A 27,878-nucleotide genomic window follows, 5' to 3' on the forward strand; every position below is an offset into this window, starting at 1 on the left:
GGACCAAGACTCACATCAGGCTCCCCACAGGGAGCCTAACCTGCCTCTCTCTCATTCTCTCTCTCTCTCTCTCTCTCTCTGTTGCTCATGAATATATATTTATATATATTTTTCAAATTTTTCTTTAAAGAAGGCTCTGAATGCAATCACTCGAATGTTAGGTACTTAAAACGGTCAGATATCAGAGTTTCTTCTACTTGGTTTTAATTTCTGGTATACCACATGCCAGTTTATTCGCGCCACTTGGGATACCCCCCAACTCCCCCCGCCCCCGCCCTTGTTTATCTTCCCAGGGTAGTCCAATTCGGAAAGAGTGCATAAATGCTGTATTAACCAGGAGACACTGCCCGGCATCTGATCCGGCGCTCAAGGGAGGATCCGGTGATCGGATCACAGGCGCGTTCCCGACCCCCGGGGGCCCGTGATTCGGGTCCCGCAGCGGGACTGCGCGCGGGCCGACCTGGGCGGCCGAGGCGCGCGGAGGGCGGGGCGGGGCGGGGCGCGGAGGGCGGGGCGCGGAGGGGCGCGGGGGGCGGGGCGGGGCGCGGCGCCGCGGGCAGGCGGGGGGCGTGGGAAAGCCGGCGGGCGGGGGCTGGGACCGCTTTCTCGGGAGCCAGCGCTCGGCGCGGCCGCCGGGGAGCGGAGGGCAGGCTCGGGCAGCTCCCCGGCTCCCCGCGTGATAAAACTTGGGCAATAAGCAGGAGGGGCGGCTCGGCGTCTCCCGGCTCCAATCCCGTCCGGGGACCGCACACGCTCCCGGGCAGGCAAGCGTGACAGAGGCCCAGGGAGACTTAAAGAGGAGTGGCGGCGAGGCACGCCCGCACCCGCGCGCGCCGCCGCACCCCGTGGGCTCTCGCCTCCCGCCTCCCGCCTCCCGCGCGGCGCCCCGATGGCCACGGCCGAGCCCCGGGTCCCCGGGCGCGGAGCGCTGCGCGCGCTGCTGCTGACCGTCGCGGTGAGTGGGAGCCCGCGGGGCGGACCCACAGCTGGGGGCCGCGGCTCCGCTCAGTCCTCCGGGCGGGACGAGCCACATTCGGGCCCGGGCGGGTGAGGGCGGAAAACCAGCCTTGTGGGGACGACTCGGGACTGAGTTTTGCGTTTGGGACGCCGCGTCGGAGTGTTGGAGGCACGGGGCGGGGGGGGGGGGGGCGCTCCGGCGTGGCTGCGCGCTCTGAGCCTCCGCGGGCGCCTGGGGCCGCGCTCTTCCCCTGGCGCCCCGGGCCAGTGATGGCATCTGGGGCGCGGCGGGGTGGAGGGGGACGAGCAGTACCGGGGCAGGTATTTCGGGATCCCCGAGTGAGCAAAACAGACGTGAGATGAGGTTCTAGAGGCTGCTCCACCCCAGGGTCGCCTGGGATGGGGACCTTACTTAGTGCGTGGAGGGGCTGGAGCGGTGCCCCTGGGTCCCCGCGTGGAATTAACTCTGAAAACCGGCTTCCAGATTTTGCCTCTGCTTAAGGTTATTCAGAGCCCCCCGCGCGAGCCTCCTGGCCCCGGGGCGACGTGGGCCTCGAGCACGAGGGCGTGCGAAGGCTGGATCGGGGCTGGGGTTGGGGTTACTGGTGTGATGCGGGGAGGGGGGCTGCAGGGGTGGGGCACCCTGTGGGTGGAGGGGCGGTAGGCGTGGGTTTGGGGGGCAGATTGTCCGGCCCGGGAAGGACCACGCGAGCCCGGAGCCCAGCTGCCGGTCTTCTGGACGAGATTCTCCTGGAGAGGAGATTGGGGACAGTTCTCCGAGAATTTGGGAGACATTCGGCGAAAAATCCGGCACTCTGATGGCGCGATTACGCGCGGGGCTTCAGACTACACCAGGGTTGCTCTCGGGAAGAGGAGAGGAGCCGCAGACCGCGTGCCCGCAGCCAGGCATGGGCGTGGGGTCGGCCGGTGCCCAGCGGACCCAAGTCGGGAGGAGGTTGGCTCTGGCCGCTCGGGTTCCTGCTCCTCCTCTGCCCCAGCAGGGCGAGCCGATCCAAACTTTGTCTTGTCCTTGAATCAGCGACTTGTACATATTGGGTGGGTATTTATGGACGGCGAATTGTACAGATGAGCGCGGTGATCGGCAAGGCAGCTGTTCCAATCCCGCTGATGAAACGACTCTTGACTAGTGGGAACTGCCCTCAAAGTATGCCCTTTTGTGATGAATTTGGAAGAGTTTCCAGTTTTTATGTTTAAAAGCGTGGCTTTCCTGTTTTGTGTTGTCTCTGCGAAAGGGATTGGGGAATGGGGAGAAGAAACTGCAGAGGGCCTGTGTTCCCAAGATTTCCTGTGCGTTCGCTGGAGGGGAGGGTGTGGAATTCAAGGAGCTGTCTGGGGGACAGGGATGGTGGTGCAGGTGTTAGGGTGTGGCAAGGCAAGAAAGTGCGTGTTAATCTAAATGGAGATTGCGTCACCTCTACTATTTGACATATTCATTTAGGATTATTTTAAAAAGGAATTGCCTAAAGGTTAGACCAACTGGGATATCTGGAGACTTGAGTACTGGAGAGTGTACATAGAATAATTACTTTCATCCCAAATCCCCAGTCTACAAATACCTTCAGTTTTCTGCCTCCATAGACCTCTATTGACCATCTTCTGTTTGCATTTCCTTTTGACTCATAGGGCTCTCGGCTTTGGCTTTCTCAGCATAGTATTAATGGCATAACACTTTAGAGACACTTTTCTCATTTTATAGATACTTTCATGGATCTCTGAAAAACAATTCCTTGTTTGAAGTGAGACCTCTTCAAAGCAGATCTTTAACACAAAATTGAGGCTTTTAACAGGTTAGCCTTCCCATTCGGATGCCCCATAAGCTGAGGAATCTTCTCATTTGTACCCTTCTCCTGCATCTCCTGCATCCCTTTAAGAACTCTCTATCCTTACACTCTAAACTACTGCTACAAAATAAATTCCTAATGACCGCTCCCACCATACACATAAGAAGAAAAAAAAAAAGGAAAAAAAGAAGAGGAGTGGGGCCAGGACTAGAAAATAAACATGCCAGACCATCCCACAACAGTTGAAAATACTGAATATCTCTTAAAATGTTTCTCCTCTGAATGTAACAAAAATTGAAATGAATTTCCATTAGCTCAGTTGTTCAGCTGTCCTGCCACATTACAGATACCGAGTTCCTTTCAAATATGCGTCTAATATTGTTCACTGTATCAAATCCACTTTGGGAATTGTTATTTATTATGTATTTTAAATGGTACATTCTTGGGCATAGTGAATCTTTCATTTTGCTAAAAGGACTCTTCAAAAAGAATGAAAAATATTTTCCTTTCTAGCATAGCATAGTTTTCCCTACCTGCCACCTATGCTGACAAACGGGATCCTATCTTTTCAGATTTTATAGCATTAATTAACAAGAATAACGTGCCTCCTTTAGCAGACGTCTTTGTTGTTGTTCTTGATAACATTTGACATATTCGTCTTCTAAAAATAAGAGTACAAGAATTTCTATTAACTTTTGCATTAGTGACAAAAAGGCTAAGGCCAACAAAGGGAGTAAATGAGAACTAGTTTATTTTAAAACCACGATTCTAAGAGAGTCAGAGTTTTGATATATATTTGATGGGTGCATTGTCACCTAGCTTTTTAAAAGGAAATCGTTGATGTTCATATTGAGATACAGCTAGATCCTGAAACACTTTCTGAATCACTAAATATATGTAAGCCTATGCACATTTTTTGGTCCTATTGTAATCCCCTTGGCAGCTAGCATTCCATATATGGAATCTGTGGTCACCTGCAGTTAATCATGCTTTCTATTTAACTAGAATTCCTGTCTTACAAAGAGGTTAGAAAGAAATTTATTAGTGTGATCTAAGTACTGAGAGTACAGAGAAGTCAATCTTTTGATTTACCTTTGAGCTGGTAAGAATTTTCAATTCTTTGATTAACACAAAAATCAGCCATTAGCGATTACCTGTGTTATAGGGGTTGTGGGAAGGAAGAAAATGCACCTGAGGAGAAGTGTATAGAAACTTTGAAAATACCGGTAATATTTTAATTCTTAACTTTGAAGGTGAGCATGTTAGTGTTCATTTTATAATTTTTTAAAACATGCTTATATGCTATATATATATAGCCTTTTGTATTTTTGTCTTACAAAGAACGCTAAAAGAAACAAGCAACACAGAGGATCAACAAACCAAAAGCTATTCTTTGAAACAGTACATAAACTCTGCTGTGGTTGAACAAGTAAAAAATAGAGAAGGCAAAGATAAAGCAATATTAGGAATAAAAGGAGACATAGTCAGAGAGAGGACAGATGTTTTAGATAAATAGTTAATTTAAATGTGTTATTTCAATTAATTTGAACAGACAGAATGAGAAATTTCCTGCAAAAAAGAAATTACTAACTGACTCAAGAAGATATACAAAACCTAAATAGACTGAAAACCGTTAAAGATATTGAACTGAAAGTTAAATATCTTGAAACACAGACACCTTCATATCCATCAAGCTCAGTACTGTGATAGGTAAATTCTTCCATAATTATATGGAACAGATAATCTCTACCATATATAAATTGTTTCCAAGAACAGAAAAAAGTAGAATTGTCTTTAACATTTTATAGGGATTGTATGATATTGAAAAGTAGTAGCCTGATTTCACTTATGGACATATATTTGAAATAATAAAATAAATAGCAAACCAAACCAATAGTGTATTTAAAAAGCTATCATGTCCATGTAAGATTTGTCTCAGGAATGGGAAGATGGTTTCATATTACAAAATCTATTATTGATTTTTTTTTGTTTTTTGTTTATTTTTGAGAGAGAGAGGAGAGAGAGAGAGGGAGACCAATCATGTGTGTGTGTGCACATATGAGTGGGAGGAGGGGTAGAGAGGGAGAGAGAGAATTCTAAGCAGGTTACATGCCCAGCATAGAGCCCAGTGCATCTAGATCTCGCCACCCTGAGGTCATGAGCTGAGTGGAAATCGAGTCGGTCACTTAATTGATGATCCACCAGGTGCCTTGGAAAACCATTGTTGTATTTTAACATAACATATTCAGAGAGAAAAACTATGTTTCAAAAAAGTGGGAAACTATATTAATTGCTATAAAATATTCTTAGCAGACTGGGAATGTAAGGGAATGAACTTTTTTTAACACATTAAAGTATGCCTAACAAAAATTAATTAATGAAAAAAGACAGGAAGAAAGAATGGAAAAGAAAAGAGGAAAGGGAAGGAAGGATAGAAGGAAGGAAGTCATAATGAATAGTGAAATGGCAAAAGCATTATCTTTAATGTTAGAAAAAAATCCACAATGCCCATTATAGCTGTTCCTATTCAGTATTCTACTGGAGGTCCTGATAAGCACATATATCAGATAAAATATGTAATAGTAATAATGAAAGAGGTTAAGGATTTAAAGAAAGAAATCTGATTGCCATCTTGCCACCTATAGGATTGGCTACATGGGAGATCCTACACTATCTTGACAGACTACTGGAATTAGTAAAAGTAAACAAGTTTCCTGGATAAAAAACATAGAAAGATTTTTTATGGAATTAGCTGATCATAAGAAGTTTTTTAAAGAGTAGGAGGCTAACAAAAGCAAACATAATTTAAAGGAGATAATAGGGATTGGGACCACCATAACAAACACTAAAGTTTATAATAAAGCTATATTCATGAAAACTATATATAGTTGATGTAGAGATAAACATATATATTGATGAAATAATTCAGAGGGTACAGAAAAAGATTCTGTAATTGATGTCCATGCATATGATGTATGCAGCATTATTATTGTGAGTTAAGAATGAAAGAATTGCTCAGTGATGGTTCTAGATAGTTGTCTACCATATGGCAAAAGAGAAGATTAGATATCTACAGTGCATCACACTCTTGATGAGTAAAAGATTAAAATGTTGGAAGTAACTTTAAAAATTTTTAAAGAAAATACTAGATAATATGTTTATGACAGGGTAGGGGGGAGATATTAATACAAAAAGTATAAGCTAGGAGAAGTGTTTAATGAAATTGACTACTTTAAAAAACTAAAGGAGGGGTGCTGGGTGTCTCAGTGGGTTAAGTGTCCAACTCTTGGTTTTGGCACAGATGATGAACTCATGGGTTTTGAGCTCAAGCTCCGAATTGGGCTCAGTGGGGCTCAGCAGGGAGGTGGGGATAGAGGGGCATGTATGTGTTTGCTTGAAGATTCTCTCCCTCTACCCCTCTTGTGCTCTCTCTCTTTCTCAAATAAATAAATAAAATCTTTAAAAAAAACTGAAGGAAATACTTAATAAATTTGACTACCTTAAAAGTGAAGCACTGTTTATCAGAAAGATACCACTAAAAGAATAAAAAAGCAACCTACATATCCTACAAGTAAAGTGTAATAAAAATAGACAAATAATACATAATACATGAAATGATTAAATGAGAGGAATGGATAATTTACAGAAGGTAAAAGGCAAATTAACACAAGAAATTATAATCTCACCTGAAATTAAGAAAATGCACATTAAATTGACACCTATAGAATGCGCAAAAAAATAGAAAAGCCAAGTATAATTAATTGTAGTGGAGGATGTGAGAAATAGAAGGGTCTAATATTCTGGGGGACAGTAATATAAATTGATGTTAGTGATTTAGACAGCAATTTGGCAATAGTTAATGGAATTGTAGTAATATATTTCTATCTTAATATTCTGTACCTGCAAAGCTGGTTATTGCAGTGTCATTTGTAATAGAGAAAATGGAAAATAAGAATACAATCTAAATGACTATCATAGGGGAATGAGCAAAATAAACTGTGATATAGTCACAGAAAAATCTTAAATACATTGTTGAGTGAGTATTCATTGTTGAGTGAACAAATTCATTGTTGAGTGAAAAATGCAAGTTGCAAAAGGATGCATAAAGACACTTATCAGCTTATATTTTATAAGCACATACATATATAATAATAAGTACAAAAACTTACAGAGGAAGTATAAATGCCAAATTAGAAAAAAACTCTTCCTTAAGAGAGAGAAATGGAAATGGAGTAGAACATAGCCACATGTGTACATTTTAATTTAAAAAATGAAGCAAAAAGGCACCTGGATGGCTCTGTTGGAAGAGCATGAAACACTTGATCTCGGGGTCATGAGTTTGAGCCCCATGTTGGATGTAGAGTTTACTAAAAATAACAAACAAAAACAAAAAAAATGAAGCAAAAATTGCAAAATATTAATTTAAAAATCTAAATAAATACATGCACATTTATTATAGTATGTTCTATTTGAATTAAATATTTCATATTTAACTTCAAATTCGTTTTTTTTAAGATTTTATTTTATTTATTCATGAGAGACACAGAGAGAAGAGAGGCAGAGAGATAGGCAGAGGGAGAAGCAGTCTTCCCATGGGGAGCCGGATGCGGGACTCAATCCCAGGACCCCGGGATCATGACCTGAGCCTAAGGCAGACGCTCAACCACTGAGCCACCCAGGCGTCCCTCAAATACTTTTTAAAGAGTTGTGATTAAAATATATTGAACATGGCTTTCTTTTGATAGTCTGAAATACGAACTATAGAGTTCACACATAGTTGGATCAATAGGTGCATTATTAAAAACCATTTTTCACTTATGGTGACAACTATATTCTTAGGGATAATATTCAATTGAGCATTTATAATATGGTTGAGTTATTTTTAACAGCATATAACTTACTGCTTTATTTTCCCAGCAATCTGATTATGACTCTGTGATGGTGACTTTTTTGTTATATTTAAATTAAATGACACTGTTATATGTTGAATCTATTTTTGAGTTGTTTTCCTTAACTAATTCAAGCAGGAATAAGATAGATCTTACATTGCAGTAACATTTAGAGCACATATTAGTAAAGATTTGGTTGTGCGTATGTATATGCATATATATTTACAGTTTGTTACCACCGTGACTTAAAGTCTTAATTTTGAAAAGGAATTTGTTTTATATTTGATTATATCAGAAATGAAATACTTTGTAGTTATTATCCAATTTTGTCTTGCTGAAATTATGCAAATTTGTAAATTTGAAGGTGCTTCTCACTGCCAATTTGTAGAGGTGGGTGTGCAAAGAATGCTTTTTATATCAATGACAATGTAATCCATTTTTTAAGACTGTTTTTGATGCTATACTTTATATTCCAAAGGACTTACCTATATTGTAAACAGTTTAATAGCTTTTCACAAATTTACAAACTGTGCAATCATTACCACAATCTAATTTTAGAATATTTCTATCACCTTAAAAAGAAACTTCATGCTCATGTACAGTCACTTGCCAGTCCTACCCCAGCGCTATGCAACTACTCTAGTCTGTTTCTATATATTTGCTTTTTTGGGCATTTAATATAAACAAAATCATACGATATGTACTCCTTTGTGTCATTTCTTTCAATGAGCATGTTTTTAAGGTTTATTTGTGTTGTAGCATTGCATCAGTTCCTTTTCTCTTTTTATGGCTAAATAATATTGCATTTGAATGTGCACATTCTATCTATTTGTAGAAAGATAGCCCAGTGCATTGTTTTCATTCTTTTGCTACTGTAAATAATGTTACTGTGAATATTCATGTCCTAGTTTTTGTGTCGATGTAGGTTTTCATTTCCTGTGAGTAGGAGAGAAATTTCTTGTTTATATGTTAATTATGTGATTAGCTTTTTAAGAAACTGCCCAACTATGTTCCAAATTTGCTGCACCATTTTATGTTTCCACTAGTAGTGCATGAAGGTTCCAGTTTTCTTACATCCTTGGCAACACTTGTTATTTTTCTATCTTGTTTATTTTGGCCATCCTAGTGGGTATCTCATTGTGATTTAAGTTGTTTGCATGACTATAGTGCCTAATGATGTTTGGCATCTTTTCATCCACTTATTGACTATTTATGTATTTTCTTTGGATAACATCTATTCAAATCCTTTGCCCCCCCCCTTTTTGTTCTGGTGTTTGTCTTTTTATTATTGAGTTTTAAATGTTTTTAATTTTTTTGGTATAAGTCCTTATTATGTGATTAGAAAATATTTTCTCTCATTCTGTAGGTTGTAATTTCATTTTCTGTATGGTATTTTTTAAGGAGCAAAAGTTTTAAATTTGATTAGTAAGTTCTATTAATTTTTCTTTCATCATTTATGCTTTTGGTGTTAGACAATATCATTGCCTGACCCAAGATCATAAAGAGTTATTCTACAGTTTTCCTATAAATAGTTTTAGTTCCTTAGGTCTGTGATCCACTTTGAATTAATCTTGTATAATATGAGGTATGAGGTATGAGGTAAGGGTACAAATTCATTTTTTATTGAGGATATTTAATTGTCTCAGCACCCTTGAAAAGACTATTTATTTCTCTTGGAACTTTCTGAAGTCTGCTCAAAATTGGCTAGCCACAAAAGTAAAGGCTAATTTATGGGATTTCAGTCCTATATATGTTTATCCTTATGCCAGTACCACTCTGTCTTGATTGTTGTATCTTTAGTAAATTTTGAAATTGGGAAATGTAAGTCCTACAACTTTGTTGCTTTTTAAGTTCATGTGGGTCTTTAGGTCCCTTGCATTTCTATAAGGATTAGTTTTTAATTTCTGAGAAAAAGCTTTTTGGGATTTTAATAGAGATTACATTGACTCTGGTGAATTTTGGAAATTTATCTTCTGATCCATGAAGATGGTACATCTATTATGAATGGAAATAGTTGCTTACTTTTGTTTTCAGATTTTTTTTATTGCTGGTATATAGAGATGCAGTTGGCTTTTGTGTGTTGATCTTGTATCTTGGAACCTTACTGAATTCATTTATTTTTGATAGTTCTCTTAGTGGATTCCTTAGGATTTTCTATGTACAAGATCAAATCGTCTACAAATAGAGACTCTTGCTCCTTCCTTCCCAATCTAGAAGCCTTTAGTTTGTGTGTGCGCATGTGCAATTGCCCTGTCTAGAAGCCCCCATATAATGTTGAATTGAACTGGTGAGAGAGGGCATCATTGTTTTGTTCCTGATGTCCAAGGAAAGCATTCAGTCTTTCTCCATTAAGTATGATGTTGCTTGTAAGTTTTCCATAGATGCCCTTTATCATGTTGACCAATTTCCTTTCTATTCCTGGTTTGTTGACGGCTTTTAATTGTAAATAGAGGTTAGATTTTGTTTATTGCTTGCATCTATTGAGATAATCATGTGTTTTGTTCTTTATTATTATTTTTTAAAAACCACTTTATTGAAGTAAGATTGACATACAAAAAGCTGTACATATTTAACATATACAACTTGATGAGTAAGTATACATCTGTGAAATCGTCACCACAATCTATGACAGATCTATCCATCATGTCTAAAAGTTTCCTTTCATTCCTTCATCAAATTTCATTTTTTTTCATAAAAAAGTTTCATTTTTATTTGTTATTTGTATTATTTTCTTATGATAAGAGCACCTAACATAAGATCTACCCTGTTAGCAAAAATTTAAGTATATAATATAGTATTGTTAACTATAGGCAGTATGCTACATAGAGCTCTAGGACTTGTTTTTCTTGTTTATCTTTATTTTATACTATATTAATGTGACTTGTTTTTTTTAATTCTAGGTCTTCAGTTTTGCTTGTGATGCCTGCAAAAAGGTGATATTTAATGTACCTTCCAAGCTAGAGGCAGACAAAATAGTTGGCAGAGGTGAGAAATTTCAAAATAAGTGTTTTTAAAACAGAAGTTTAGTTTACTTATGCAGAAGAGTGCATGTTATCCAATTTTTGCCTTTTGGTTTTACCCTTAATCTATTTATTCTTAAATACAATTCAAGATAGTTTTAAATTCTATCCTGTTCTTTATAAGTCCATTGAATCCTGCTCCAAATGTTCTAATCTACATTTTTGTAGTTGTTTATGTTTTAATAGCTTAAGGATCCCATAAAGAGTTACATGTAGGGGGCACCTGGGTGGCTCAGGTCGTGTCCTGGGGTCCTGAGATCTAGCCCCACATTGGTCTCTGTGCTGGCTGTAGAATCTGCTTGGGATTCCCTCTCTTCCTCTGCCCCTCCCTCCACTCACGCATGCTGTAAATAAGTAAGTAAGTAAGTAAATAAGTAAATAAATAAATAAATAAAATCCATAAAAAAAGTAAAATGTAGAACATAACCCTTTCATTATCCTAGTATTCTAAGCATTAGAGAAGTAGAGATAAGTTGCTGAGAAAATCAGCAGGTTTTGTTTGCTTTTTTTTTTTTTTTATCAGTACTAATGCTGCATTGAGGAATGTCACAAGATGAGCCATTCCATTCAAAACTGAACTTAATCAACCATTTCAACATGGAGAAATTAGAGAACTTTATAAACTTTCCCAACAGCTGGGAAACTCTACCTGGGTGGACTTTACATGTGATGTAGGGAATGTAAGAGGAAAGGATCTTGTTTTGTTTTATTTAAAAGGATATAGCTTATCCCAGACATACCAAATTCACCTTTTCAGCAAAGTGTCCCATCTTCTGGTTAAGTGTCTCATTTGATTTTTATTAAGCAAAGGTCACTTTAATTACTATGGGAAGGAAGAAAAAAGAGGATGTAAAAAAGAGGACAGGGAGAGACCAAGAGGTTCACATTATGCTAAACATGGGAAGATGAGAGAAATATGTCCTCATTCCTAAAGATGTTCACTTCTTTTTGATCCAATGTTTCCATCTGTGACAGATTGGGATTAAAGTGACAAGGCTTTACATGGGCAACCATAATCGCTTGAGAGGTTATTAAGTGAGCATTCATGTATCAGTTTGGTTGTTGTTAAAACTGAATGTTGAAGAATGAGATGAATTTGATACTCTTGATAGGAGTTTTGAACTGCTTAAATTGGTATTTATGTTGTATTATTTTTACTAGGGAAAACTCCAGGGAGAGTTTGAGTGAGGGGTCCTGGAAGGTCAGGAATAGGAACATACAGAACTGTGGGTGGAAGGGGAGCTGATGACTGGCAGGAGGCCTGTAACAGAAAAGTGCCAGTGGGAAGATTTCAGTGATAGACTTTTCTTACTGGACTATTTGCCAAATTCATACCCTCTGTCCCTCTTTGGGCTCATGTCTGTAACTTCTGGTTGAGTCTTAAAGGACTCAGACTATAGTGTCAAGGAAAACTACTCTGTTTGTTTATTCAGCTGTGCGTGGGGGGTAGCACAGCTTTGTCATGATTGCAACACACATGCCTCTGTGATAGGGACATCATTTTCATTAACTTTTAGAAGCATATAAAGATATAAAAACACCTTACTCAATACCTGTATAAAGTAAAAAAAAATACCTGTATAAAGTCAAGAATTATTTTTTAACTGAAAGACAATTATCATTTATTTATTTCTTTATTTTATTTTTATATTTTTTTAAATTTTTATTTATTTATGATAGTCACATAGAATGAGAGAGAGAGAGGCAGAGACACAGGCAGAGGGAGAAGCAGGCTCCATGCACCGGGAGCCCGACGTGGGATTCGATCCCGGGTCTCCAGGATCGCGCCCTGGGCCAAAGGCAGGCTCCAAACTGCTGCGCCACCCAGGGATCCCTATTTTATTTATTTTATTATTTTTTAAAGATTTTATTATTTATTCATGAGAAACACACAGAGCAGAGACATAGGCAGAGGGAGAAGCAGGCTCCCCACAGGGAGCTCAATGTGGGACTCAATCCCAGGACCCTGGAATCACACCCTGAGCCAAAGGCAGATGCTCTCAACCACTGAGCTACTCAGATGTCCCAGTTAATCATTTTTTATACATGTAAAGAAATGGGTTCAGATATTTGGTGAACGCAGAGGACTTGGTTTATTTTATTCTACTTCATGATTTTGAAGAAAATGTATACATTGTTTTCACACTTCTTTTTTTTTTTCTTTTTTGCTTGTGTTTCTACTTTACTGCTTGGAAACTTTTGCTTGCAGTGAATTTGAAAGAGTGCCTCAGGTCTGCAGACCTTATCCAGTCGGGTGACCCTGATTTCAGAGTTCTAGATGATGGATCAGTCTACACAGCCAGCCCTGTGGTGTTGTCTGATGAGAAAAGATCCTTCACCATATGGCTTTCTGACACTAAGACACAGACACAGAAAGAGATTAAGGTGCTCTTGGAACATCAGAAGAAGGTATTCAAAATACAGTGATATTTCTAGGCGTGTTTTTCTTTTCATTTAAATACTTAAAAAAAAGATTTTATTTATTCATGAGAGACACACAGAGAGAGGCAGAGACATAGGCAGAGGGAGAAGCAGGCTCCATGCGAGAACCCAATGTGGGACTCGATCCTGGGACCCCAGATCACTACCTGAGCTAAAGGCAGACGCTCAACCACTGAACCATCCAGGTGCCCCTCATTTTAAATACTTTCATTAAAAATTGCCAAGAGGACAAATGGATAAATCAGTTTTTATCCTCTTCTTTTCCCTCCCGTTCAGTTTGCTTTCCCTTCCTCCCTCTGTCTCCCCCTTCTTCCCCACCAACACTGGCTAAACATTGGCTTTGGGTTTTGCTTTGTTAAATCTAAATGGCACCTTCTTTGGGTTTTCAACACCCCGAGTCTAACTAATTGCTTATGTGTGTCATTGTCAGTTTAGTTACCCCTCTTTTATAAGCATTTGGATTTTTTAAATTTGTGCAATTTATCTATTGTTATGTCAGGGCATGAATTGATTGATCCCTTTTGTACTTATAGCCCCAGTAATACCTAACTCAAGTCAGTAGGTATATGTTAATGTTAAGAACAGGGTTTCCAGTGCATAAGAGGTTGATTTCAAGTGTCACAGTGACTGTGATGTTAAAATCCTGAAGTGTGGATAAGTATGAATGAACGTATATTTGGCATAGTATTGGCTGTCATTCATGGCAGTTCTAGATTCTACATCTTGAGTCCATAAGGAATGCCATTGTGAAAGTAGTCACAAAAATGATTAAAGATTTAGGCTGGATTACAATGAATGGATGCTAAGTGAAGTCATGACAAAATTAATTTAAATGACTATTTAGCCCATTAATAAATATTCAAGAAAATTATTTATTGATTAATTGTCAGGAAATAAAGCGGCTTTCTTGCAACGCCATGAAATAAGATGGAAATCGCTGAAAAGTCCAATGGGACTTTTTGTGGGAATGGTAGTGTTCTGTAATCTGCACTACCTGATATGATAGACTAATATTAATAGTTAATGAGCACTAGACATGCGGCTACTACAAACGAAGGGTGGTACTTTATATTTTATTTAATTATAATCATTTTAAGTTTAAATAGTCACATATGTCTAGAGCTACCATGTTGGAGAGCACAGATGGGAGTGTTAAGGGAATGAAGAACATGCCTTTTCTTGCTCTGGTTCTCCTGAGAGCATGAGGTTTTAGTACAAAGAACAGGCTGTCTTTAGAGTGTTCTAAAGAGGACGCGTTCCTTATCTCTATGAAGGAAAGAAGAAAAACTAAGAATGCAGTGATGATTTTCCTCACCTGAAATTTTGGTCAAAATGAAATTCTTCAGTATGAAACCTTTAAAATGTGACTACATTCTTCCCCATCTAATCAAAAAGACCTTATTATTTGGCCTGGAGCTTCAGTGTGGAAATTCCCCAGACTAAGCCTCCAGGGAGGCATGAGCTTTATGGACTGTCCACTTCTTTTCAAATAAAGTCGGCTGGGATGCTTTTATTTATTTAATTTTCTTTCTCTAAATTCAGGTGCTGAGGAAAAGACATACTAAAGAAGCCGTTCTCAGGCGTTCCAAGAGGAGATGGGCTCCTATTCCCTGCTCAATGCTAGAGAATTCATTGGGCCCATTCCCATTATTTCTTCAACAAGTAGGTTTTACAGTCTTTCTTTTGATTGCGTGTGTTTTAATTCCTAGACTTTGTTTTTGTCTAGGTTTCATAACTCTTTAGACATTTAAAAAGAAAGAGATTTGATTGAAGATATTCAGGAAGTATAATAAAAGTGAGTAAAATTAGAAAATCACTAAAAAACTACTACTAATAATATGAGAAGGACTGCAGCCATTAAATTATCTTTATGACTTTATTCATTCATTTAGCAGCTGGCTATTGAGCACCTACTATGTCCCATCAGAGGCACTGCTCAAAGTACAACACTAGAAATAAATTTAGCCATACCCTGGCTCTCATGTACGTCATCAGCCTAGTAAGGAAGACAGAGGTAGGCACACGGTTCTGATACTGAGTGATAGGTGCTGTATTAGAGATGATTTGGGTGATCTGAGAATTCATGGGATCAGCACCAAGTTCTGGGATGAAATGTGGTACAAATCAAGAAAGGACTTTGAAGAGGAGACATCTGAGCTAGGACCTAAAGGATGATGAAGTGTTGTTCATGTAGATAATTGTAGAAGAAGAAGAGGGAGGTACAGAGGTGAAGGCGAACACCTTAGCAGCCCCCTGGGTAGCTCAGTCCTCCTGGGTATGATGGGGTTGGGGCAGGGAGATAAGGCACAAAAGGCAAGTAGAGGTCAAACCATAACGGGCCATGTATATCCTGTTAGAGAATTTAACTGTTTCCTAAAAACAAGGAGAAATTTTTAACTAGGTCAGGTTTACTTTGCATAAAGATCTAAATGGAACATAGACACTGAAAGCAGTTGTTGAGGTAGGGCTCTGGTTGCTTGCTTGCCTTTTTCTATCACTGTACTTGAGGTTTCATTCCAGTAGTGTGACCTGACCCCTTCTTGTTAATGTTTTTAACTATCCTTTCAGTTTCTTTCATACTTCAGTGGTATACCTTTTTTCTTCTTTTCAAATTTTGTACTTTAACCACTCTGGAGGCATATTAAGAAACGATTCCCGATTACCGGAGTTGTACGGATCATAACTAATTTTAGCCTGTGCCCTGCTAAGCCAGTCACTATATCTCAGTCCTTACTTCCTTGTCATGTGTACATTTGACATAGCTGACCCTTCCCTCCTCCTCCCAATACTTTCTTCACTTGGCTTGTAAGACGCCACTCACCTAGTTTTCTGCTTACCTCGCTGGCCACTCTTAGGCTGTTTTGCTGGCTCTTCCTCATTGCTATGTGCCTACCCCCTCCAAACTTTGGACAGAGTTCTGGGCTCAGCCCATGAATCTTGTCTCTTGTTTATATTTACTCTAGTGGTAATTGCATCCAGTCTCATAGCTTTAAGTACTGTTGTCTGTTGGAGACTTAAGACCTCATATTTCTGGAACAGACTTCCTAATTAATATTTCTACTTGGAAACTTAATGGACATTTCAAACTTGACATACGCAGCACCAAAAGTTTGGATTTTCTCTTAAACACATCCTCCTGTCCCAGTTAATGACACCTCCATTCTTTCAGTTGTGGAGTATTAGAGTTTGTTAGGTAAGGTTTTGCTTGTGGAGAACATACTTCTAAGTAGTTAACAGATGGAGATTTATTAGTGTATAAGTAGTTTACAGAATTGTTGGAGGGACTGAAGAAATAAACTTTAGTTGAACTTTCAAGAGTGAATCCAGGCTACACTGCAGAATCCATAACCAAGGGACATGTTTTCTCCATGGTGGGGTAGCCACTAATTCATTAGTAACCAAAGTGCCACTGAGTGGCTTAAGCATGACAAGAGATTTATTTATGTTCTGTGAAAGTAGGAGCTGGTAAAGAGATTCTAATTTGAAAAACCACCAAGGACCTAGACTTCTTTCTTTTTTAGCTTAGCCATCTCTGCAAGTTTAAGATGGCTCATTGTTGTGTCCAAATGGAGGAACACATTCCTTCACTTTCCAGGGTACAGTCTAGATCTTGCATATATAATTTTTGCTCATATCCCATTGACCCGGTCTTTTCATGTGCCATACCTAATTGTAAAGGAACCTGAGAAATGTCTTTCTTTTGGGCAATCATGCACTCAGCTATAAATTCTAATACAAAGGAACATGGGAAGAGTAGATATTAGGAGATACTCGCACTCTCTGACATAATGTCATCTTCATAGCACACATCCAACCCATCAGCAAATCCTGTTGGCTGTACCTTCAAATTATATCCAGAATCTAAGCATTTCTCACCACCTCTACTGCTGCCATGAATTCTTGCAGTAACTAATGGTCTTCTGCATTTTTGCTTACCCATCCACCCATTTTTAGTCTTAACAAAACACGAAGTATTATCATTTTAAAATATCAGTTACATATATTACTCTTGTCTCAATTTTCCAATGGATTCCCACCTGACTACAGGGAATAGTCAACACCATTGGAATCACTTACATGATGTGGCCTCATCTCCTACTTCTTGCCTGCTAGCTTTCTCTGTTCCAACCACAGTGGCCTCTTTACTGCTCCTTGAACACTCCAGGCAAAACTTTGTTTCCTCGGCCAGGAAGAGCCTTCCTTGTTTATTCTTCTGTGTCATTCTTTTAATTTTTGCCAGTTTTCCTCCCTAAGGAACATTCAAATTAGTATTTCCTTTACCAGTGTATGAGAGTCCCACATGGCATGGCTCCTGCTAACAATGGGTATTATTGTTCTTTTGTATCTTTGCCAAATCTCTAGATGGGAAATTATGGTTTATTGTTTTTAATTACATTTCCTTTGGTTACTCTTTCTGTTGAACATTATTTTCTTTAAATCTGAGTAGTTTAAAAAAATCTTTTGCCAAATGCTCCTTATTGTTTTGGGAGTTGATGAAGTGATAAATGTGATTGTAATTTTACTAAAGGCTCTTTAGTAAAATTTAAAAAAGATAAAAACTATAAATGCATAAGCTACATTTTAAAAAAATAGCATTTTAACAGATTTTAACTTAAAATTTTTACATATATATTCTTTTCCTTTTAGGTTCAATCTGATGCAGCACAGAACTATACTATCTTCTACTCAATAAGTGGGCGTGGAGTTGACCAAGAACCTTTAAATTTATTTTTCATAGAAAGAGACACTGGAAATCTGTATTGTACCCGGCCTGTGGACCGTGAAGAATATGATGTTTTTGATGTAGGAGCTTTATTGATATACATGATTTTAAATGATTAAGCTATGTTTCTTTTGCTACTCCATGTACTCTTTCCTATATTCTTACATTCTTTTCTTAGACTCAAAGGAAATAGATTGTGCTATTTTGGAATATTTGATCTGCTCTTTATCTTAACTTCTGTTAGATACGCCTAAAATGAAGCAGAGAGGTTTATTTGCATTTGTATGTAAATTCTAGTACATTTCCCGGAGTTGGTTTTGTTTATGAGGTACTTTCTCTCTCTGGTCATGCTATATTTTTTTCCAGGATGTAGCCACCATTGATTAGATGGGTCTTCTTCCCTCTTCTGCTCTGGGTTTTTTCTTTAATTTTTGTTGTTTTTGTTGTTGTTCTTCCTTCCATTTGTGTGATCTTCTGATCATGTCTGAGAACTAAATAAACAAAAGTGGGAGACCAAACCCAAACAAGGTCAATAAGCCAGCCTTCTGATATGGATAAGCTAGCTTATGGTCAATGAGGAATAACTCAGTTTTCAGTGTAATATGGTAGATTCTCTGGGGTCATGTGGTCATCCCAGTGGTACAGGGGGGTAATGTTTCTCCATAAGAAAGAGGGATTCTCTGCTTAGAAGAAGGAAGAAATGCTGGTCAGCAAATGTGACTGATGTTTACCACATGACATTTCATTGATTTTGAGTGGAAATTTGCAACTTGGTGTTGTAATCACATGCTGAATAGAAGTACATTCTATTTGCCATTACATTGCCCTTTGATTAATTGGCAATGCAGAAACTGGTAAACGTGTTTTGTTAGAAAAATCTCTTACAAATATGTGATCTATGAGGTAAAACAATTAAAAGGGCTTGTTAGTTACAGGATGGAGAATCATGGCTCTAAGTAGATGATGTAGTAGGGATCTTTCCAATTGCAGTGAGTTTAATTATTCTCCCCAATATAGCTTTCTGATTATGGAGAGAATAAGGACTATAATCTGAGTCTAATGGACAGAGTTGTCTCTGACTTTACTGTACTCTGGAGTTTTATTTGAAGTGTAGCCATTTCTACCAAATGCTGGATGCCTCTTACTGCGTTTTCAGTGTTTTTCAATTTGATGCTTTGATGATTAAAAATAATTGAATAGAAATTTTAAGTGGTCAATTACTGAAAAGATTTTCAAAGAAGGTAGCAGATGAAACACAGAGTTCCCTCTTGCTAAAATCTAATATCAATCGACTACTGGTCTTGCTTTTTCCTGTTTTCCAGTTGATTGCTTATGCCTCAACTGCAGATGGGTATTCAGCAGACTTACCTCTTCCACTGCCCATCAGAGTGGAGGATGAAAATGACAACCACCCTATTTTCACAGAAGCTATTTATAATTTTGAAGTTCCAGAAAGTAGCAAACTTGGTAAGACCATTTTTTTAAATTGAACTTTTTTGCATGTATTTTCCTTTTTTTTGTTATTTGTATTTTTTCTTCTAGGAAATGTATATTCATTTCCTTTGTTTTCACTTTCCTTGGTCTTTATCTTGCTCTTAACTGTTTTTTTTTAAATCTACTTAAAAATGCTTTTTACATATTAAGGATACTAACCTATTGTCACACTGCAAATATTTTCACAGTGTATTGTCGCTTTTCAGTTTTCTTAAAGCTACTTTTTGAGGTAAAGAAGCTCAGGACTTCCATTTAGTTAAATCTATCCTTACTAGACTCATAGAGGCCTTTTCCTTTCATACTTTATGGTAAGGAAACTTTCAAAAATAAAATGTATTATGTTAAGTATGTTTGTGTGCATTTTTTGAGACATTGGATTTTTTTATGCCCAAAACCAGATTATCCTGATGATATTGAACCAGTCAGTATCTATTTACCAGAATACACTTATCCTATCATGTCCAAACAGAGTATACCTACAGATTATTACAGGAATTTGGTGTTGTCAATATGATACCAATTAATTATACAAGCAGGTAACAGTTTTTCAAGCTTTGAATTATATTTAGTTTATATACTTCATCATTTTGTGGGTTTGTCACTGTTCTCATCTCTTAGAGAGGACATATAGAATAGAATAACAATAAAATTAAAATCAATACTGATATTTTTATTAGGTTTTCTTTAGAGAGGTGTTAAACAACATTACTGAAAACAATTTTTTTAAAGCTCTTATTTGCATTATTTTTTTTCTTAAAACTACCACTTTACTGCTTCCAATTTAGAATGAATACAGGGATAAATTTAGAAACACATCACACTTGTTCAGACACTTGGAAAACCAAGTGTTCAGGTTAGTTGGCCCTTAAAATGGTGGCATACATGATGTCTTCTGAGACTTAAAAAAATGGAAAATAACCATTCACATAAAGTTGAAAGAATGTGAGCTCATTCATAAAGGATGGTTTTGGTCACTCGCCTATTAAAGTTTCTAGTAGTTACTTAGATCTTCACTAGATTTTAATATCTGCTATTCCCCTTTTTATTTGACATTGATGATTTGATGTGAGAGATGTTAGCCTCTTTATTACTCATATGGTACAATTAAAAAAATAAAAGTTGTGCATTTGGAGTTTAAGAAACCTAGTTTTTGATTCGGGGTCTGTTATTAATTCACTGTGGGAAATGGTGGCAGTCCCTTTGAATTCCCTGGCCTGTAAAAGGAGTTAATTGCATTAGATGACCTATAATATTTTTAGCTTCACAGCGACTATGACTCTTGTACAACTTTTCTTTTTTTCAAAGAGAGATCACTGGTTTTAAAGTCTTTCTTGAGGATTCTGTTCTCTGTGATCGTGACAGACAATAATCCAGGGCAAATACTTTGATGCCCTGACTAACCGGAGGCACTGGAAGCATCCCATGTAAGAAGGTTCAGACCAGTTTGGGCTGTGATACTCTGGACTACTAGGTGTGCTTGAATTTGCCATAACTCACACACAGAAGTTTGGACAAAGGGTGTTCAACTAATATTTAAGTATAGCACTCATAAAAGGTTCTGAAGTCAAGATTTTAGGAAGATTTTCTGTGATAAGTAAAGCAGTTCTTATCCAGAGAATTAAAATAATGTTTGTATCCTGTTGATAAAATTTTAGAAAGAAGGTACTCTGCCTTACAAAGATCGGTAACTTTTTTTATGTGAACATAGATGAATATCATTTGTTTTCTTACCATTACATGATTACTTCATGTCTTCATATTGATCCACTGCAAAAATCTTGTCATTAGTTATAAATATCTAATTGGACATTCTCTCTTTCTTTATATATATATGTATATATATTCATTTATTTACACACATACATATATACATATGCTAGACACATTATGGTGAAAAATTATTTAAAACTAATATTTTCTTGCATTAATTGGTTTTTATTTCCTTTAAATACAGTATTTCAACAAATATATAAACATATGTGTGTGTGAGTTTGTATATGTGTTGCTTCTCAGGCTGGCCTTACAGGGCCATAGGCAAAGTGGATCTATGGGTGACATTTTCATGGGCACTGGAACATTGTCCTTACACTATATAATACCACCTATTTGTACTCTTTGATACCTATAATCCTTTACCAGAGCAATGATCTTATATTCCATACAGATGACAAATATTAATAGTTTCACCTGAAGAAACAGCTGACTTAAATTCTCCCTGGAGGGTGAATCGTCTGAAAACTTTTCTTGAGGATTAAGTGGGGCTGAGAGCAGTGGGGTATGGATACTAAGTGGGTGAAAGAGAATGAGACATATCAGAGACTAGCAAAAACCATTAGAGAGTGGAGACTAGACTACGAAAGGTCAACTTGATCATTTATTCAGTTATACCCCAACTCAGTCTTGATTTACCTATTAATCAGAAATTAAGTTAAAAAATCTGATTTACTTAGGAACCAGCTAGGTTTGTTATTGCAGTTTGTGTGTGGAAATATGTATTGTAATTATTCTTGATTGCCATTTAAATAAGTTTTTAGGATTTACTATCAAACATTTTTTTAAAGATTTATTTATTTATTTATTTGACAGAGAGAGAGATAGAGAGAGAGAGAGAGAGAGAGTGCTTACATGAGCAGGGAGGGGCAGAGGGAGAGGGAGAAGCAGGCTCCCTGATAAGCAGGAAGCCTGACAAAGGGCTCCATCCCAGGACCCTAGGATTAGGACCTGAGCTGAAGGCAGATGCTTAGCCAACTAAGCCACCCAGGTGCCCCAGTATCAGACATTCTTAACAGTGAGCAAAGTAAAGGTGTACCTTGATTCCCAGCATCATAGTGTTTTAAATTATAAATTTGAAGTCTTCTTCACTGATGCTATCTAAAGATGGAACACCTCTGAGAAGAAATAACATTTAAAATTATATTGCCACTGTCATTGTTAAAATTTGAAAAATAGGGGTGCCTGGGAGGCTCAGTGGTTGAGTGTGTCTACCTTTGGCTCAGGTTGTGACCCTGAGGTTCTGGGATCAAGTCTCACATCAGGCTCTCTGCAGGGAGCCTACTTCTCTCTCTGCCTATGTCTCTGCTTCTCTCTATGTGTCTCTCATGAATAAATAAATAAAATCTTTTAAAATTTGTAAAATGTAATACTCCTAAATGTATTTTGCACTTCTGGAAATTAAAGACTCTTCATTTTTTTTTTTAAACATGTAGGTACTACAGTGGGAGTGGTTTGTGCCACAGACAGAGATGAACCGGACACGATGCATACACGCCTGAAGTACAGCATTTTGGAGCAGACCCCTAGATCCCCTGGGCTCTTCTCTGTGCATCCCAGCACAGGTGTCATCACCACAGTCACTCATTATTTGGACAGAGAGGTAGCTTTCCATTCCATAGAACATCATTTTTCTGGGAGCTGAGACCCATACCCCATTTACTGTAGTTTGCTCTCCTTTAGTCTTAGGCATTTCTATTTTACTTTATTTTATTTAGGTGTAAGACAATAAGACTTCTGGTAATATTACCTATTGTTTTTTTAAAAATTTTTAATTTATTTTTTATTTTATTATTATTTTTTAAAGATTGGTGTTTAGAAGGAATGGGAACAATATATATTTCTTATGAAAGTTGCTATTGTTAAATATTATTCTATTCTTATGTATGGCTAGTTGATTCCAGTTCAGTGAAGGCTTCAGTTCTCATGTAGGACAATTAATTTCCTTGTTTCAGAGTTCAGATCATACACTGATCCCTATTTAGTTATTATTGATATGTGTTTTTTATCAGGAATGAATGAATTGATGAATTATTATGAAATCTATAACACTGTTTGGATGATAGTACTAGAATATTGTCAGATATATAGCACTTTATGTTCAAATTCTTTATGCATAATTGTATTTGGTCTATATAATTTCCTCGTTTGACTAGATGGGTATTCCATCCAATCTATAGAGGGCAAACATGACAGAAAGATTGATTGACTCACCTAAGTCAAATTAATGCACTGAATCTCCTAATTTTTGTTATTGTTGCTCTTTTTTGTCAGCCTATTTTTAATTCAGAGCCCTGAACTATTGACTGAGGCAGATTAATCAATTTCATGTGTACAAAATAGCTCTTTTAGAACACTTCAGTGGTTCCCACTGCAACTAGAATAACACAAATAAAGGGATCAATATGACTTGGAGAAATAATGTACAGAAGAAATCCATGGAATTTGATGCCAAAGAAAAGGAAAGAATGATGAGAACCCATAAAAAGGGATAAAAATTTGTACAAAGGTTTTATTTGTCATTTTTTTTATTTGTTTGTGTGGTCAGGATATTTTAGGTGAGAAAGCACATGATGCTAATAATAAATGGGAGAGATTGAGGGAGGGCCTGTATGAGTGTGTTTTTGTATATGTGCAATAGGTAGAGTATGTAGTTAATCAAATGAAAACAAGCATTTTCCCTCATTTTTTACACACTGACAAATGAGGCTTAGAAAAATTAAATACTTTGAGAATACACAATTTGTACAGATTTGTGGTCAGACCCACATCTCTTTTCCTTTTTTTTTTTTTTTTTAAGATTTTATTCCTTTTATTCATGAGAGACGCAGAGAGAGAGGGGCAGAGACACAAGCAGAGGGAGAAGCTCCCCATCTGCATGGGGAGCATGATATGGGACTTGATCCCAGGACTCCAGGATCATGCCCTGAGCAGAAGGCAGATGCTCAACCACTGAGCCACTCAGGTGTCCCCATGTCTGTTTTCCTGATCAAAAAAAGCCAACAGGATTTTTCAAGGAACAACCACAAAGTGTGTTGTGGGGACAACACAGGAAATAAATGAACAAGGGAGATAAAAAAGCAAAACAAAACACTCAGTGTATTTAGAGGAAGAGAAAGAAAGATATCAGTGAGTGAGCCTAAAAGAGGAGCATTTCAGGGTGGGAATATTTGTTGCCAATGTGGAAGGGGGATGGGGAAAATGAACGCTGGAGGAAGAAATAGGAAGTTGAAAATGGAGAAAAGTAAAAAAAGCAAAAACAAAAGGAGTGGCTTAAAAAATAGAAGAGAAGGGCAACACAGGTAATTGTGTCATAACATAATGAGTTCATTTCATCATCACTCTACCACTTGCAAAAACTCTCTTCACTGAAGTCAATAGTGACCTCTTAATTGCCACATTCACTGAAGTCAATAGTGACCTCTTAATTGCCACATTCACCTGTTGCCTGAAGCCTCTGTCTATTGTTGGCACTTAACTAAAACTCATCTCTTCCTTGGTTCTGTTCCTGTTTCTCTGGTCTTTCTTTTTTTTTTTTTGTCATTTCCTAGTCTTACTTCCCCATGCTTGAAATGCTGCTGTTCTTAAATCTTCAGCTCTCCTCATCTTTAACCTCTTCTAGATAATGTGATTCCTGCTGTAATTTCAACCACCATCTACATACTAATGACCCCCAGATTGGTATTTCTGGCTATGAACTCTCTTGTAGTATGGGGCCAAACATCCAAGTGCCTTCTGAACCTTTCTCCTTAGATTTGCCATGGGCACATACAATCCAGGATATCCCAAACACAAGTCATTCCTTTTGGCCCTGCTTCCTAATTTTGCTAGTGTTCACTTCCTCAGAGAACTGGCTCTCCTTCTGCATTTGCTGCAATGATTGATAATACATCCTCTGCCTATTCAAATAGGATGGCTAAGCATCATTCTCAGCTCTGTCTTTTCTCTTAAGTTTTATATAGAATCTACCATCATATCTTATTAAATGTTAACGCCCAGGGAACTTGCCTGTTACCCTTTCTCTGTGTCCTCATGGCCATTGTGTCAGATTTGCATCACCTATCTCACACCATTTCAAGAGTTCTTTAATTGATTTCTTTGACTTTCAGCTCCGTTTACTGCAAATTATGGTAAATCTTCTTTAAGAAACTTCTTTTTAACACTTAGGTGTTCTTATTTTCTGCCCCCCCCCATGACTCCCATAAAACTTTTCCTTATTACCTGCTACTTAACATATAAATCTAAATTCTTTGTATGGCTCTTTGTAATTTAACCTCTGTTTACCTTTTTGGCTTCTCCCTGTCTACCAAATTCTTAAAATAGTATGCAAATATAGAATCAAATAAAAGCATGGATACACATAAATAGAAGAGGGTACAATTGAAATTTCATCTGTGGAGATCCCTGGGTGGCTCAGCGGTTTAGCGCCTGCCATTGGCTCAGGGTGTGATCCTGGAGTCAAGGATCAAGTCTCGCATCAGGCTCCCTGCATGGAGCCTGCTTCTCCCTCTGCCTGTGTCTCTGCTTCTCTCTCTCTCTCTCTCTCTCTCTCTCTCTCTCTCTCTGTGACTTTCATGAATAGATAAATAAAATCTTAAAAAAATCATTTGTGAGTCAAAGCAAATGTTTTTGAAACTAATTAAATACTTGTTTTGTTTTCAGACTGTAGATAAGTACTCACTGATAATGAAAGTACAAGACATGGATGGTCAGAATTTTGGATTGGTGGGTACATCAACTTGCATCATAACGGTAAAAGATTCAAATGACAACGCACCTACTTTCAAACAAAATACTGTAAGTGCACAGTTTCAAAATCTATCTCTTGTTAACCAGGATTGGTTATTTAATATGAATTAATAAAATACATCCCATACTTTGAGGTATGTATGTTTATTTTATAAATAAAATTAAATGGCTGACGTTGAAATTTCTTTTACTTATTCATTGTAGTATTTATATTATTTCCTTCTTGTTAAAGACAAACAACATTTGCCCTCATTTATAATGAAGTTCTTTCATTTCAAAGATAACCCTTAATGAGACAGTACTTGTGATTTATGGCTTTAAAATAAACTAGATAAAAAGTGTAAGAACCAATACTCTTGGAGTGTAAAAAATATTTTACTTTCTTTGTAGAAGTTCTCTTTATAAAGTAAGTTTTTAATGAGTTCTTTCTGTTTCAGTATGAAGCATCAGTAGAGGAAAATGCGTACAATGTGGAGATCTTACGAATACCTATAGAAGATAAGGATTTAATTAACACTGCCAATTGGAGAGCCAATTTTACCATTTTGAAGGGCAATGAAAATGAACATTTCAAAATCAGCACAGACAAAGAGACTAATGAAGGTGTCTTGTATGTTGTAAAGGTACAGTAATAATGAATAATTGACAACTTGGCAAGCTAACAAGTTCTGTTCACCTAATGGTTTAATCAACTAAATAGTTTCAGATCAAAGACTCCACAAGTTGGAATAGAGCTTTGTTTAGTCCAACTGTTCCCATCTAATGCAGTCTTTCTTCTATAATTTTGCTGCCAGTCGTTAGTCACCTAGCTTATGCTTGAACATTCTTAGTTCTAAGGATCTCTATATCTCCATTGGCAGCTGATTTCATATTTGGAGAGCTCTCATTCTCACAAGTCCTTATTTCTACCATGCCCAAATTATTCTCCATATATATATATATTCCCCAAATTATTCTCCATATATATATTCCATGGCTGGATTCCGCCTTTAATGGTCTAGGTTCCATCGCTAATGGAAGAACTAGAATTTGTTTGAAAAGATTGCTATTTTCATTTGAAACTTATCTTCTCTACGATAAATATTCCTAATTCCTTTATTCCTTGCATGACATAATTTAGAAGCCCATAAAATTCTCTCTCTCTCTCTCTCTCTCTCTCTCTCTCTCTCTCTTTCTCTGGAATATATGCCTAGTTGTATCTGATCTTTTATAGGTGATAATTGAGGGTGAAATATAGTGTTATATCAGACAGCACTGAAGGAGCTGACTCTTTATCCCATATATTATATTTTTGGTTGCATTGTTTTATTCTAGGGTCCAGGTTATGGGGGCAGAAAAGGCCCTATTTGGGAAGGACCCTTGGTTTTACTATGTAACCCAGAATAAGAAAGGAAATGTCCTATGGACAGGTGAAGCAGTCATCCATTGAATAAAGGAAGTTTTCCTGCCAACAACAATGTGGAGACTTTGATACATAAATATCTAGTTATAATTATTTGCTCTGTAAAAATTTCCAGAGATTACATAATAAGACTTGGCAAGTTCTACTTGGATGTGAATAGTCAAATGTATTTGTTCCAAATTACTCTCAACATTAAACTTCTATTTCAGTTTTCTCTAATATGATATGCTCAAATTGAATACTAAAACCAACTACTTAAGAAAAATGAAACTTTTAACTGATAATAGTAGGAAAAGAAATAAGCAGATGATACTGATCATTGTTCCTCTTCATTGGTACACCTCAATCCAGTCTTATTTGGACTCTCCAGAAAGCAGAACCCAAGACAAGTATCTCAATGAAATGAATTATTTAGGAAGTGGATTCCAGGAAGCCAGAGTAAAAATGGAAAAGCAAGACAGGAAAGAATGAAAAGCCAATCAAGTCTGCATTATTGACCTAGTCCCCTCTGGTGTTCAGTCATACAATAAACCACGTAGAATGTACTTCAGAATTATCTCCTCCAAAAGTGGTACCTGGAACATTTATCCATCAACTCCATTGATACCTATGCCTCATTGGTGGAAGGCT

General features: G+C 37.6%; 1 protein-coding gene across 2 annotated transcripts in view; it reads left to right on the top strand.

Annotated features, from left to right (window-relative positions):
- The first annotated feature begins 609 nt into the window (after positions 1 to 609).
- Positions 610 to 27,878, top strand: part of DSC3 (desmocollin 3) — a 47,559-nt gene continuing 20,290 nt past the window's right edge. Inside the window, exons 1-9 of one of the 2 annotated variants that reach the window (XM_055323560.1) lie at positions 610 to 955; positions 10,549 to 10,633; positions 12,878 to 13,077; positions 14,653 to 14,772; positions 17,758 to 17,913; positions 19,156 to 19,300; positions 22,534 to 22,700; positions 25,760 to 25,894; positions 26,284 to 26,469. In XM_055323560.1, the coding sequence (XP_055179535.1) occupies positions 890 to 955; positions 10,549 to 10,633; positions 12,878 to 13,077; positions 14,653 to 14,772; positions 17,758 to 17,913; positions 19,156 to 19,300; positions 22,534 to 22,700; positions 25,760 to 25,894; positions 26,284 to 26,469 (1,260 nt within the window). In that variant the 5' untranslated portion in view covers positions 610 to 889. The remainder of the gene's footprint in view (positions 956 to 10,548; positions 10,634 to 12,877; positions 13,078 to 14,652; positions 14,773 to 17,757; positions 17,914 to 19,155; positions 19,301 to 22,533; positions 22,701 to 25,759; positions 25,895 to 26,283; positions 26,470 to 27,878) is intronic. The other variant, XM_055323559.1, reaches the window with a different exon arrangement.

Source organism: Nyctereutes procyonoides, unplaced genomic scaffold, assembly GCF_905146905.1.
Source record: "Nyctereutes procyonoides isolate TBG_1078 unplaced genomic scaffold, NYPRO_anot_genome, whole genome shotgun sequence".
Taxonomy (NCBI): domain Eukaryota; kingdom Metazoa; phylum Chordata; class Mammalia; order Carnivora; family Canidae; genus Nyctereutes; species Nyctereutes procyonoides.